The 14,404-nt window shown below is 36.9% G+C and overlaps 1 protein-coding gene across 1 annotated transcript; it reads left to right on the top strand.

Annotated features, from left to right (window-relative positions):
* Positions 1 to 2,376: 2,376 nt before the first annotated feature.
* On the top strand, positions 2,377 to 11,044 carry LOC131977426 (potassium voltage-gated channel subfamily V member 2-like). Its single transcript, XM_059340720.1, has 2 exons — positions 2,377 to 3,621; positions 10,247 to 11,044. The coding sequence occupies exons 1-2, from the start codon at positions 2,377 to 2,379 to the stop codon at positions 10,535 to 10,537; spliced, it is 1,536 nt and encodes a 511-aa protein (XP_059196703.1). The 3' UTR covers positions 10,538 to 11,044.
* The last annotated feature ends 3,360 nt before the right edge of the window (positions 11,045 to 14,404 follow it).

Genomic DNA, 14,404 nt, shown 5'->3' with positions numbered 1-14,404 from the left:
TTTAATCAAAAACAGTATGTTACTGTCACAATTTAGCTGTTTTCTTACAGCAATCTGTTACAGTGTAGTTTTATTGGTTTATAGTTTGGATTGTAAAGCATCTTTTGATCTGCTGCTGCTTGTGTTTGCAGGCTGCATTAACGTGTTCTCTGTGTTGTTTTTAATTGCTCGTCCTCCATTAGATCTAGCCGGCCCTTGTGTCTCTGACCGTTGTAATCTGATGATTAGTTGTGAAGTTGGTCAAGTCCATTAGCAGGAGAGGATCACAGTCAGTCGATTAAGCTGAGAGGAATCACCTTCAAATGATTTCTGGCCATGAAAAGAATCAGAGCACTTCCTGTTGCAGTCTGAGGCTTCGTCCCAACAATAACAAACCTTTCTGATGCTTCTCCTCTGTGCTGCTTCATTCATAAGCTGCCATGAAGGAGAAATCACGATTAAAGGGGTTATTAAGAGCTGTTAAACCTTTTGGCTGGTTCATTTGTTTACTAAAAGGTGGATCCTCTTGGTTCTAAAGACTCTGTTTACTCACAATGACCTGGGTTAAAGGTGTGAGTTGCATGGCACCAAGGGAAAAATACAGAGCTTTTTTAAGTTATGGGGACAATTTATTGAATACCTTGAAAGTCACCGATCAAGATGTTGAACACTTGAAAAGGACAATGAAGTGTATATGTGTGCATAAAGAAAATGTAATATTCAACACAGCAGCTACATGGGAAATACAGGGTTGTAATTTTTATTATTATCATTATTATTATTTTTGTATCTATTGGTTTTTTGTTTTACTTTGTTTTGTTTTAGTGGTAATTTGTCTTGTCTGTTTTGTTTTGTTTTTATCTAAGAATGTGGGTATGTAAACCCTCATTAATGTATGTGTCATGTTAATTCTAAAAACCCAATAAATATAATTTTCAAAAAAAAAAAAAAAAAAAAGGTGTAAATTGCTGCAGTCGCAAAATTATAAATTGAATGCCAGATAATCTGATTACTTAAAATCTCCATGTGTCGTCTCATTGATCCATTGCTTTGGACGGCTCTTTGTTATCTAATGCCACTGTTTTGTTGTTTAAATGTGCTGTATATATTGTTTTTAGGATTATATGTTTTATAAGTGAATTAGTGTTGTTCTTAATTGTATAATTGCATTTCTGTTTTTTTTTTCTTTCTGTTTTGCTCCATATCTTGCCCATACTTTTAATCTTTCTTAATTTAATCTTTAATCTCTTCCTGGTTAAATAAGAGTTAAAATTAAATACAATTTTGGAAAAAGGCTAAAATACAAGCAACCCATAAAAAATTGTCTTGACTTGGTTTTTGTTTTAGCATTTGATGACTTACTGTAGCTTTATGTGACATTACAAAATGTTTATAAACACATTTTCCATTTTAATTTAACCCTAACCCTAAAATATACAGTATGTAAGTTGTAGGCTATGACCATATTAAACAAAACAGACATTCAGGTGCTACAATCACGTCTAAAAAACCTCTCAGATAAATATTAAAATCCACTTGGTTTCAGTGTGATGATAACAATAAATGGCATCATCAGTCGTTCGGTCCAGACTGAAATATCTCAAGAACTTTTGGTTAATTTGCCCAAAACTTTGCATCATGACAGGCAAAAAATGAAAAGCTTATATGCAGTCTCACCTGTAAAACTACACTGGCCGTGAGTTGAACAGTGCTACAAAAAGGTTTGTTGATATACTGCCATGTAGTTTATTAATAGTTTAAATTTTTAATATGGGAAACCAGGAAGCAACTATCTGACTAAGTGTTTTCTGTGGAGGAGTGAGTAGGTTATGCTTCCTCTTTATCTAGACTAAATCTATTCATTGAGAAAATGGTGTATATAAAGTTGAGACTTATGAAAGTAGAATGAGGAAATGAAAGAAGACAAGAATGAAAAAAATATGATGAAGTAAAAACAGCCGACTCAGAAACAGCCTCAGTCGGCCCTTTGTCATGTCATGTTAAAATCCTTAAATCAACTTTGTTTTCTAATTCCACCTCCCCCCTCTAGGCCTATTTACAACTTCTTAAGGAAACTTGGAAGGGCACCAATGAGATTAAATGGATGAAATGCTTTGCTGCTCGTCCTTGGATCAGATGCCTGTGTGTTGTCTGCTCTGTAACAGCCTTAGAGGGGATCTCTTCCTCTCTCTGACTCTGGACTACAATCTGAGCCTCAACTTTGTCAGAAAAAAACAGGAAGAGCTGCTTTTCACTGGGATATCAGTTCCTGCAGGACCAGACACAATCATTGTGATGATTCAGCAAGATACCATGTGTTGCTAGGATTCTCTAGGAGTATTTCCTGTTATGCTTTTTTTCTGTTTCACTGGCTTCCTGCCTTGAGCGACAGCCACCATGACTTCAGGGAATAGTAAACTAAGATGTTTGCAAAACCGCCGCTCGACCATCAACTGTCTGTCAAAGGGTGTCGAGGACAACAAGACATTCCCGTTTTCTCAGGATAAAACAGTGAAAGCATGGACGTCTCTGGAGAACCTGGACAGTCCTGGCATTAAAACAGGGGAAAGACTCAATGAGCAACAGAATATTAATGTTAATGTTGGTGGCAAAGTGTTTCATATCCCCATTAAATGTGCCATTAAATATCCTCAAACTCGCATCGGCTCGTTGGCCGTCTGCACGGACCGCGTGAAGCTCCTCACGCTGTGCGACGACTACTCCGTGACCAAGAACGAGTTCTTCTTCGACCGCGACCCGGCCTTCTTCCACCACATCTCTCATTTCTACAAGAGCGGCGTGCTGTGGGTCATACGGGAAATGTGCCCCATCCAGTTTGAGGAGGACATCGCGTACTGGGGCCTGAGCCTGAAGGACACCCAGCGCTGCTGCTTGATCATGTTCGAGGAGAAGGTGGACGAGGTGAAGGACTACCTGAAGGTGGAGAAGGAGCTGATGGCCGAGATCGAGGTGAAGTATGATAACGAGTGTTTCAAGAGCATGGTGTTTGGGAATGTGAGGAGGACTCTGTGGGACCTGGTGGAGAACCCGTACTCTTCTATCCTGGCGAAAGCTTTCACGGTGCTCTCCAACCTGCTGGTGCTCTTCTCCATCGTTGCCATGTGTCTCAACACCGTCCAGGAGCTTCAGGAGTATAAAATCAACGGCAAAACGCACATGGAGTGGGTGGAGATCATCACCATCGTGTTCTTCACTTTTGAGTATTTAATTCGCCTTTTCACCACTCCCAACATCAGAATGTTTCTGATGAGTGGACTGAACTTCGTGGACATGGTGGCGGTCATGCCTTATTTCTTCCAGCTCACCTTCACGCTCTTCACTGGCGGCGAGGACGCCAACGCACAGGATGACCTCACGGCCATCGCCCGGGTCAGCAAGCTCAGCCACGTCCTCAAAGTCATCAAACTGCTGCGGATCTTTAGGATCTTGAAGCTGGCTCGACACTCCACCGGCATGAGGGCGTTTGGCTTCACGCTGCGCCAGTGTTACCAGCAGGCCTCCTGCATCTTCCTCTTCATCGCCATGGGGATCTTCACTTTCTCTGCTCTCCTTCATTCAGCCGAGAGGGAAACTGAGGGATCTCCTATCAGCAGTATCCCATACGCCTGGTGGTGGGCCGCGGTGAGTAGCACAACCTACACTACCGGTCAAAAGCTTTAGAACACCACAATTTCAAGTCAAATGAACAGCTTGAAAGGGTCCAAAGGTAAGTGTTGAGCTGCCAGAGGTAAATAAAAAAAGGTAAGCTTAACCAAAACTGGAAAATAATGATGTACATTTCAGAATTATACAAAAAGGCCTTTTTCAGGGAACAAGAAATGGGTTAACAACTTAAAGCAGTTCTGCAGCAACACTGCAAAAAAGACAACTTGTGTTTTTTGGCCTAAAACAGTGATTTAAGTTGGTAAAACTTGGAAATATAAATTATTGACATTTAGGGCAATAATGTAAGTTAGCACAACAAAGGAAGCCAGTTGTCTGCTCAAAAACAAGTTGGTGAGTTGTTGTTACTTATATCTTTAAGTTGGGGTTCACAACAAGGGACAATAGTTCTGATAACTCTTATTTCTTTGTTGGGAAATTAGGTCATTAGCGAAAGCTAACGGCTAACTGATGCTAGCGGCTAACTGATGCTAGCGGCGCTGCTTGTTACAGCTACAAGAGTAGCCATTAGCGTATCAATGCTAACTCAAAATTGTGGTCACAACATTAGCTGACATTCATAGCAGCGTTACAATCGTGCCAGAGAAATTCAGAGTTGAGCAAACTCAAAAACAAAACTTAAAATATTTAGTTTAATTGTCCAACTTAAAATTTTATCGAAGTTTGTTGCCTTGAAATTTGGAGTTCACCCAACTTTTCTTCTTTTGCAGTGCAGGTGAAACTGATGATTTTAACAATGGCTCAGTTCCATTAAATGTCCCAGTAAACCAGCCACCTTAGCAAGCAAAATAATATATTTGATAGAACCTTTCAAAACAAAGTTACAAGGTGCCTGACAATAAAACAAAATGCAACTAAGAACACATAAATAAAACAATTAAACAATTAATAAAACAATGTAAAAGAAGGAAAAGGTACAATATTGATTCCCCTTAGTGGAATGCAGCCATCATTAATGTTATTAAAAATACATGTGCTCTTCCTGCTGTGACATGATAAAATGTCTGATAAAAAGGCCTTTTTCAGGGAACAAGAAATGGGTTAAAAACTTAAAGCAGTTCTGCAGCAACGGAGGTTGATCAAGCCTTGAAAGTTGCCAAGTTGCTACCAATTCCTACAGGTGTCCCAACTTTTCTTGATCACTTACAACCTACAAGTTGCTCCACATTTAAGGGAACTTCTGCAACAGAGTTGGGAAGAACTTTCTGAAGAATATTTGATTTCCATTGAGTGTGTTCAGCTGTTCTATCTGTTAAGGTGATAAGGTGATTTTCCTTTCTAAATTGATTCTATTATTATTATTATTTTTTAACTTCAATTGTTTATTTGTTATATGCATTAATTTCAGAGTACACTGAGACATTAAACTGCATCATTTTCAATAAAATTCTGGAAAAGTTGGGGTGTTATAAAACTTTTGACCAGTAGTGTACATAACTTCACATTTTGTTTGTTTGTTTGCTCCTCAACCTGCCACACAAGACAAATGTGTGATGTAGTCAGCTGTGGTAGCACTAAGGAAACTCACCAGGAAGTAACAGTTTCCATTGTTTCTATTTGTTTCAGTGGTTACAATCTATTTTAGTTCCACTTTGCTGCAGAAACTATTTGGTTAAGTGGAAACCTGCAGCTTCTACCACAAAATAAATGTTTTAGCTGAAGGAAGATCCACAAAACTCTCAGCAACTACATTATATACAACCCCTAATTCTAAATAAGTTGGGACTCAATGTAAATAAAACAAAATGTAACATATATTTGGTTGAAAACTGTACATAGACTATATATATATATATATATATATATATATATATATATATATATAAACTACGCACAAAAAGTAAGCCAATTTGTGTTGGGTAGATTATTTTGTTATTGTATTATTATTATTATTATTGGACGTTATTAATGCTTTTTGGCAATAAATCTTATACCGTTGGAAAGTCTGAAGTCTCCCCTTTTAAATGGCACCACATTTGTAAGGAACATGCATTTGTGGGATAAGTAGCAGAGTTGAGTATGTAGGCTGTGCCCAAGAAAAATGTGCAACAAAATAATCTACCAAACACAAATTGCCTTACTTTTTGTGTGTGCAACTAAGAACACATAAATAAAACAATTAAACAATTTATAAAACAATGTAAAAGAAGGAAAAGGTACAATATTGGTTCCCCTTAATGGAATGCAGCCATCATTAATGTTATTAAAAATACATGTGCTCTTCCTGCTGTGACATGATAAAATGTCTGCTGTGAAAAAGGTCTGAGGTTTTTTTTTTGTCCAGTTTATCTGGCACTTTTACTGTCAGACATGACGATAAAGTTCTTTATTATGTTACACACACACTCTCAATCACATAATCAATACATGCCAAATAGCAAATAAATCTGTGGATAGTGTGTATATGTCTTATTTTTTTTATATTCTTATTCTGTTTTTTATACGTGTCTGCATCTTGAGCTGCTGTGACGGCTAAATTTCCCCACTGCGGGATAAATAGAGTCATATCTTATCTTTTCTTATGACTACAAATAAAACTCAGCACCTGGACACGATAGATTCAAATCAGGAATAGACATGAAAATATAATCATTCATCTACACCAACACTACGATAGTCTCATTTAGAGAAAAATTTAGAGAAAAATAGATTATTATCAGTGGTGGAAAGTAACTAAGTACATTTACTCAAGTACTGTACTTAAGTACAGTTTTGAGGAACTTGTACTTTACTTAAGTATTTCCATTTTATGTTACTTTTTACTTCTACTTCATTTCATTTTTAGGCAACTATTGTACTTTTTACTCCACTACATTTAGCTGCCAGCTTTAGTTACTTTAGTTACTTTTCAGGTCGAGATTTAACATAAAACATAATAGATTTAAAATGTGTACTAATTAAACCACACAAAAGTATATTAAGTAGTTAAAATGAGCCCTATGTTGACAACAGTAAATTCAAAGCTAACATAAATGCATCAAAAATAATAATACAATAATATATTTGGACAATCTGAGTGAATCCATTATGCATTGCGAATACTTTTACTTTTGATACTTTAAGTACATTTTGATGCTGATACTTTTGTACTTTTACTTAAGTAAGTTTTGAATGCAGGACTTTTACTTGTAGTGGAGTCATTTCACAGTGTGGTATTAGTACTTTTACTTGAGTAAGGGATCTGAATACTTCTTCCACCACTGGTTATTATTTTATCTCTTTTCTTATCCTGCAGTATCTTATTTTATCTTATTTATATTTTTATTTCTATTTCCCTGTTTTAATTGACTGTTTTTACTGTTTTCAACTGTGTCTTGCTGTTTTAATGTGTATGTAAAGCACTTTGAATTACTTTGTGTTGAATTGTGCTATACAAATAAACTTGCCTTGTCTAAAGCAGGGTTTGCTTTAGGGTGTGACGCTCTGAGAAGCCTGCGGTTCATTTAGAAGAGTGATTGTCCTTTTCTCTCTGGTGGAGAATTAAAAGCTTTCTACCCAATGATTAGCACTAATCCAAACCAGTCTTTACATGTGGCTGCCTGCTACAGTATACATTCTACTTTTCCTCGGGGAAAAAACTTGAAGCTGCATGAATCACAAGCTTGGATTTAACTCCCCAGTGATGAAATTTGTGTCAATAACTCTGGTTTGGTCAATAAAAAAATATTTGAATGTTTCACATAAACAGCTGTTGTACATTGAAGGAATCCCCCCTGCTTTGCAAACATGATCAAATATGTTCAGAACAGAACTTGATTTGCTTCCCTACAGCAGCTATTCTCAACCTTGGGGTCGGGACCCCAGTTGGGGTCATGAGATGATTTCTGGGGGTCGCCAAATCAATTTGGAAGTCAGCTCTGTCTCCACTGTGTTAAAGTGTTCATGTGTTTTAGTTTTTTTGGTCATTTTGTGTCTTTTTTGGTCATTTTGTGTCTTTTTTGGTCATTTTGTGTCTTTTTTTGGGTCATTTTGTGTCCTTTTTTGGTCATTTTGTGTCTTTTTTTAGTCATTTTATGTCTTTTTTTTATCATTTTGTGGTCAATTTGTGTCTTTTTTTGTTATTTTGGTAAATGTGTGTCTTTTTTGGTCATTTATGTCTTTTTTTGGTCATTTTCTGTCTTTTTTGGTCAATTTGTGTCCTTTTTTGGTCATTTTGTGTCTTTTTTTAGTCATTTTGTGTCTTTTTTTAAATCATTTTGTGGTCAATTTGTGTCTTTTTTGTTATTTTGGTAAATTTGTGTCTTTTTTGGTCATTTATGTCTTTCTTGGTCATTTTGTGTCTTTTTTCGGTCATTTTGTGTCTTTTTTGATCACTTTGTTTCTTTTTTTAGTAATTTTGTGTCTTTTTTTGGTCACTTTGTGTCTTTTTTTGATCACTTTGTTTCTTTTTTTAGTCATTTTGTGTCTTTTTTTGGTCATTTTGTGTCTTTTTTTGATCACTTTGTTTCTTTTTTTAGTCATTTTGTGTCTTTTTTTGGTCATTTTGTGTCTTTCTTTGGTCATTTTGTTTCTTTTTTGGTGATCTGAACTGTGTGTGTGAGATTGTGTTCAGTGAGCGGGGGTCACGGACAACATGCATGTTAAATTGGGGGTCGCGACTCAAAAAAGTTGAGAACTACTGCCCTACAGTAACAAAAACTGATGACATCCTTCCAGTTACGTCAGTTTAACAGTATTTCACCTGGAAAGTGACGACAATAAAGATAAGAAATCTGTTGTTCACCCATAGGGACCTGACCCCAGAGGTGTTTTTCATATCTGATAGCTGCTTTATTGTATCACTCCAACTTGTGATGACTTTTGGTCAATTTGTCTAATTGTTTTCTGTTTTAATAAGTGCTTTTTTAAAATGTATTGGGGTCAAAAGTATCCAACTGCCTGTGCAACGTAAAGATAAAACTGAATAAATAGATACATTTTTGCCATTGGTCGTAATTAACAGTATGACTCACTATGAAAGGAGGAGGGAAACTCTGTTAGTCATTTTGAAAGAGACAAACATAGACTTCCTCTAGTGCTCTATTTTTGTTTTACGCAAATGCAAAGCTGCCACTTCCCTAAAATGATAATGAGTTTTTCTTCAGATGACAATCGTTATGACCTTATGCTCATATGGTTCATTGTTTTATCCCTTGCAGTCCCTGGTGCAGGAGTTCCTCCCTCCCAGAGGAGGTGCTGCTGATCGTACAGCTGATCGAACAGCTTTAAAGGACGGCTGCTGAGGAGGCCTCCCCCTCTTGGCCCTTTGATTTAATTCAATTCAATTCAATTCAATTCAATTGGCTTTATTGGCATGACGTAACAATGTATATATTGCCAAAGCAAGCATCAGAAAAAAAGATAACAAGATAAGGAAAGCAATATTTACAATAAATTATTATATTTAAAAGAAAAGAAATACTAATAACAATAAAAGAAAGCAACATTTACAATCATTGAATTACAGTCAACATATATATACCTTTGTCTGACTCCCAGCCAGATGACTTTGTGGGAAATGTTTGTTGACTGTGGTCAGTCGTGGTTATTCTTTGTTCTCTGTTGTATTATTTATTAACAATAAAGTTAATTTTAGGTAGGGGTGGGTAGGCTTTTTGTTGAATCACTGTTTTTTCCTGTTTTTGTATCGGGAGGTCAGGTAAGAAACCTGTATTTTATTTTAAACATCTTTATTTTCAGGTCAGTAAGATTTAAAATGAGGAATGTTTTGTTTGTTGTTTTGGCTGTTGCTCACCCTGAAGCAAAATATTTATTGTTGTGAACAATAAATCATTTGGACTGCTTATCGGTTCTCTGGGAGTTGGGGAGGGGGCAGAGAGCATTTCTGCTGCACACTGGTTTCTCTAAGGCCAGGGCACAACACAATTACATAACTGATAACGTTTTGAAAATAAGTTTTGTTTTATTAAAGGATCCCCATTAGCTTGTGCCGTGGCAGTTGGCTAGTCTTCCTGGGGTCAAAACATTCCAACAAGTAATACTCAACAGTGCTACAACAACGTTAACAGTAAAAATACATTCCAAAATACATTAGAAAAGTGCAGCACAAAAGTTCATTACAAAATGCAGCACAAATTTAAAAGACAGTTTTTAGAATCAAACCATTGAATTATAGCCATTTGGATTAAATGTTTAGGAATAATTGGTCAAATGCATTTGATCAGAAAACAAATAAAATACACAAAAAAACAAAAACAATACAGCTTTAACCAGTATCATTGGTTGTAATCCTGGACATCATGAATCCAGGCAAACATTGCTTCTATAAAGAGTAGCGTCCTTTCAACCAAAATAAACGAAAAAAATGTAAATAAACCCCCCCAAAAAATATAATAAGCCCAACACCTAACATTAACCACTGACAAAGTACATCTTTAATTTCTTTTTGAAGGATATTTTGCTTTTTTCTTGCTCTATAAAGCACTGTTCTTTTCAGAGAATTAGTTCTTGGATGAGCTTGCACAATATCACCCTTGTCCGCCTTCCTGGTGTTATGTTTAAGTAAACATTTTGCTGTGATGTGTATTATCTTGTGTGTTAAATATGCTCAGAGTGAAACTAATTTAACTTTCCTCTTTTACAGGTCAGCATCTCCACTGTGGGCTACGGGGACGTGGTCCCTGTAACGGTCATGGGCCGCTTCGTGGCCTTTGGCTGCATCTCATTTGGCATCATCCTCAACGGCATGCCCATCTCTTTGCTCTTTAACAAGTTTTCTGACTACTACGCCCAGCTGAAGGCTCAGGAGTACAACACCAAGCTGGTGCAGCGGCGCTTTCATCTGAAGAAGCGCCTCCGACACAAACTGGACACATGTTTTCATCACTCGGAGGAGGAAAGTGGTGCAGACAGCCACTGCGAGAGCCCACACTGATGATCATTTATGCAGCGTGAGTTGAGCGGAAACCAGTTGCTTGCTAAGCATGAAACTGCTCAGGTTTCACCATGCATGAAGGTATTCGGCTCAGATCAAATATGCTGACAGTGAAAGAAAAAGTGAAAGGCGGTGTGGGCAGGAAGAGGACTCGAAAAAAGAAGTTGAGGTTTCCTGCACAGATGCAGTCTCGCCTCCTCTCCTTCGCATTGTCCATGATGTGTGACCGACGACAAAAAGTTAAAAACCAGAGGAGAAAAGAGGAAGAACTGAAGATGATTTCAAGTCAGGCGGTTGATTGTGAGGAATAGGGCCTCAATTTTGTAATACACAAACAGAAGACTTTGTGAACAACGAGTGCCTGTAAATGAATAGAAACTCTTCACCAAAGTGAATGTTTCATGTGCTTTAGTTTTAAAACTGTACGATGTGATAACTGTAGACTCATGTTTCCTATCAGTGATCACTTTCTGTCACATGAATTATTAAAACCGTGATGACTTGCAACTGTCAGTGTGTGTGTGTGAGGGCTCTTCATGCAAAATTAGGAATAAAGATACAGACAGAATGACTTTTAACATAAAATTAACTTAACATTAAAGTCAGTGCTTACACACCTGACTCCAAAGAAGTTGATATGCAAAAACATAAATGAAAAAGAATGCATCAAATTCAGAGTTTCTATTTCCAAAACAAAACTATCAATATTAACCTCTTAAAATCTGGTTAGGTTAAGGGTCATACTGGTTTCATCATATGAAAAAAATATATATTTTTCATTATTTTTCATTACCAAATTGTGCCAAATTGAGTCTTAAAAAGATATTTTTATTTTTAGATTTTTAAATAAATAATAAATCCTAAATTAAATATTAAAACCTTTCTCTAGGCCGTTAAAAAAAAATTTCTTGGTTTGTTTACCACTGAAATATTGTCTGGTATATATGATTTTTCTTTCTGAGGCTCTCCATGTTGCATGTGATGAGAATTTCGTTTACACACAGTCATTTGATCCATTGTAATCTATATAAATATTTGTTATAGCAGCTTTTAAGACCCTTTCAATTGATACAAAGTCCACGAGCAGGAGTCAAACCTCCACAGAGGATAAGTGGAGTGATGCAGATACACTTCCACAGCACTGCAAAAAAAGCCAACTTGTATTTTTTGCCTAAAACTGAAAACTTGGAAATATAAATTATCGACATTTAGGGCAATAATGTAAGTTAGCACAACAAAGGAAGCCAGTTGTCTGCTCAAAAACAATTTGGTGAGTTGTTGTTACTTATATCTTTAAGTTGGGGTTCACAACAAGGGACAATAGTTCTGATAACTCTTATTTCTTTGTTGGGAAATGCGGGAAAGCGGTGAAATTCGGTCATTAGCGAAAGCTAGCGGCTAACTGACGCTATCGGCTAACTGACGCTAGCGGCACTGCTTGTTACAGCTACAAGAGTAGCCATTAGCGTATCATGTCAATTCAGCACATTGCAGAAGTTAGCAGAAGTACGGATTAAAAGTTATTACAATGTAAAATTATAAGTTCAAAAATCTGAATTCAGAGTTGAGCAAACTCAAAAACAAAACTTAAAATATTTAGTTTAATTGTCCAACTTAAAATTTTATCGAAGTTTGTTGCCTTGAAATTTTGAGTTCACCCAACTTTTCTTTTTTTGCAGTGAGGTTTTTCTGAGTACTGGTGAATTTCTGTATTGAGCCACACCTCATTTGTAGTCAACTTTGTTGACATTAGCATCTTTTCTTCCCTCAGAATATTGCTCATTTTATTCATATAAAGTAAATATTGAATTATGATGCAATGACCAATATCAGATAATTATTTTCCAGTTACTGATAACTTCAACCTGCTTCGTTTGGCTTTGTTTTCCATCCAGGAGTTGAGTTTATCAGTAAGAATTTGTCTGATTTAATTTATAGATACATTTTTATTTCTATATAAAGAAGATAAGATATTGGAGACAAATTTCACATGAACTGAAGTGGGAGTATTTGTGATACAAATGAGTCAGCACTGCGACTGCATTTACAATCAGGGCGAACCGTTGAGGTTGTGGTTTTGTTTTGTCTCGGGTACTTCCTCCCAAACTTTGACGCGTGGCCCTCCCTGTCAAAGAGGATTTCATGATCAGGTTCATTGTATCTTAGGGTTCTAATGAAACATGTTTACATGTTCTAGTGTTCAAAAAACACACTATTTTTCTCATCCTCGGTCTGAAATGCTCCATTTTAGCATCTGTCTCTTTAAGCCCCCTTCACTAAAATGCCCAGTCTGCTCTGATTGGTCAGTGTTTCTCTGATCTTGCTGTTTATTCCAGTACCCATTCTATTATGCTATTTAGTATGTCCCAATACATAGTACGTTGAATGCAGAATGCTCGGATGTCCTGTTACATTGGGTCAAATTTTGCAGTATGCAAGCCAGCATGCTTTCTGCTATTCTGACCCTGAATTCATTGTGCAACATATGCAAAGCAGAGGGTCCAAGTTCAAGGCAAGGCAATAAATTAAATAGCCCTTTTTAAATAATTGTGTCCTGAAAAGTTGTAAAAGTTCAATAATTGACGAATCCAGGGTCACTGTCTGTCCTCCATTTGTCATTCTGGAGCTAATGGGAGCCTGGTTGAAAGGAGTTTATTTCTATTGGCCCATATATGCAGAAAATCAAAGTAATGTTGTACTTGGATGTTGAACTTTTTTGTCTTCATGTGCTACTGAGCCATCTTCATATGAATGAACCAGGCCCCTCGTTCCCAGCTGTGTCCAGTTCTCTCTATACAGTAGTGTTCAATACTAGAAAATTTCCTCTGGGGAAATTCTGAAAGGGCCACGGGGGCTACTGCCGGTGTGTGTACACTATGATGAGATTCTTCAGAGATTTCAAACTATGCCCTTTAACCTCAAAATGTGTGTGTGTGTGTGTGTGTGTGTGTGTGTGTGTGTAATTAAAATCACATAAAGTTACTGTGTGTGTGTGTGAGGAGTGTGCGTGCTTACGCACATGTGTGTGTGTGTGTGTGTGTATCTGTAACTGTAATCACATCAAAGATCAAAGGCAATCAGATCAAAGCAATCAACAGAATTAACTGACACCTGTTAATGTCCCGGAACATTGACAGGTGGAATTTCTGGCCTCGAACAGAAAGCATTTTTGGCAAAACCATAATACCTATCATTGATCCGACTTCACTTTGAGCGTCCTGAGTTCTTCCTGAACGTCTACATATGATTTTTTTTTAGGAAAAATTAAAAAATAGCTTTGTTAGAGCGATCTAAAAAAACTGTTCCATCTTCCTTTTTTCCAAAATCTTCCTGCGTTTTTAATATGGGAGCCAATGAGGCTGTTGGTGGTTTTGGTGGCGCATATGTGCGTCGTACGCCCAAACTATAACTCTGACAGCTTTACCAGAGGATTGTGAGTGAGAAGACTAATTTTCCTACATTTCTATGTATAAATTATTTCTGTAGAGTGGAATTTGCGGCCTGGAGCGCAGTTTTCAAATTTATTTTTTGACAGTTTTTTCTCTCCCTCTACACTCTGAGCGATGATGTCACACACTGTGGCACGAACATTCCGTGCAATACACACCCATTATAATCTCAGAATTTCTCCAAAAATGATCATGGTCATTGAACAGGGATTGATAAAAAACTATATGACCTATCGAAACGTGGATTAATACACCGATACACAAGACTTGTGTCTACTGTTTAAAGTTTAAATGGAGTCTCTAGGTGAAATCATGCCGGAGAAGTAGACGTTTAAAAATCTCCAATTATTGTTCTTTTTTGCTCATTTTTTGTCGGCCGTCCCATTCATTTCAATGCAAAATTTTGGGCTGTTTTTAT

The sequence above is a fragment of the Centropristis striata genome, chromosome 9 (assembly GCF_030273125.1).
Source record: "Centropristis striata isolate RG_2023a ecotype Rhode Island chromosome 9, C.striata_1.0, whole genome shotgun sequence".
Classification (NCBI taxonomy): domain Eukaryota; kingdom Metazoa; phylum Chordata; class Actinopteri; order Perciformes; family Serranidae; genus Centropristis; species Centropristis striata.
This window is presented reverse-complemented; position numbering and strand designations above follow the sequence as displayed.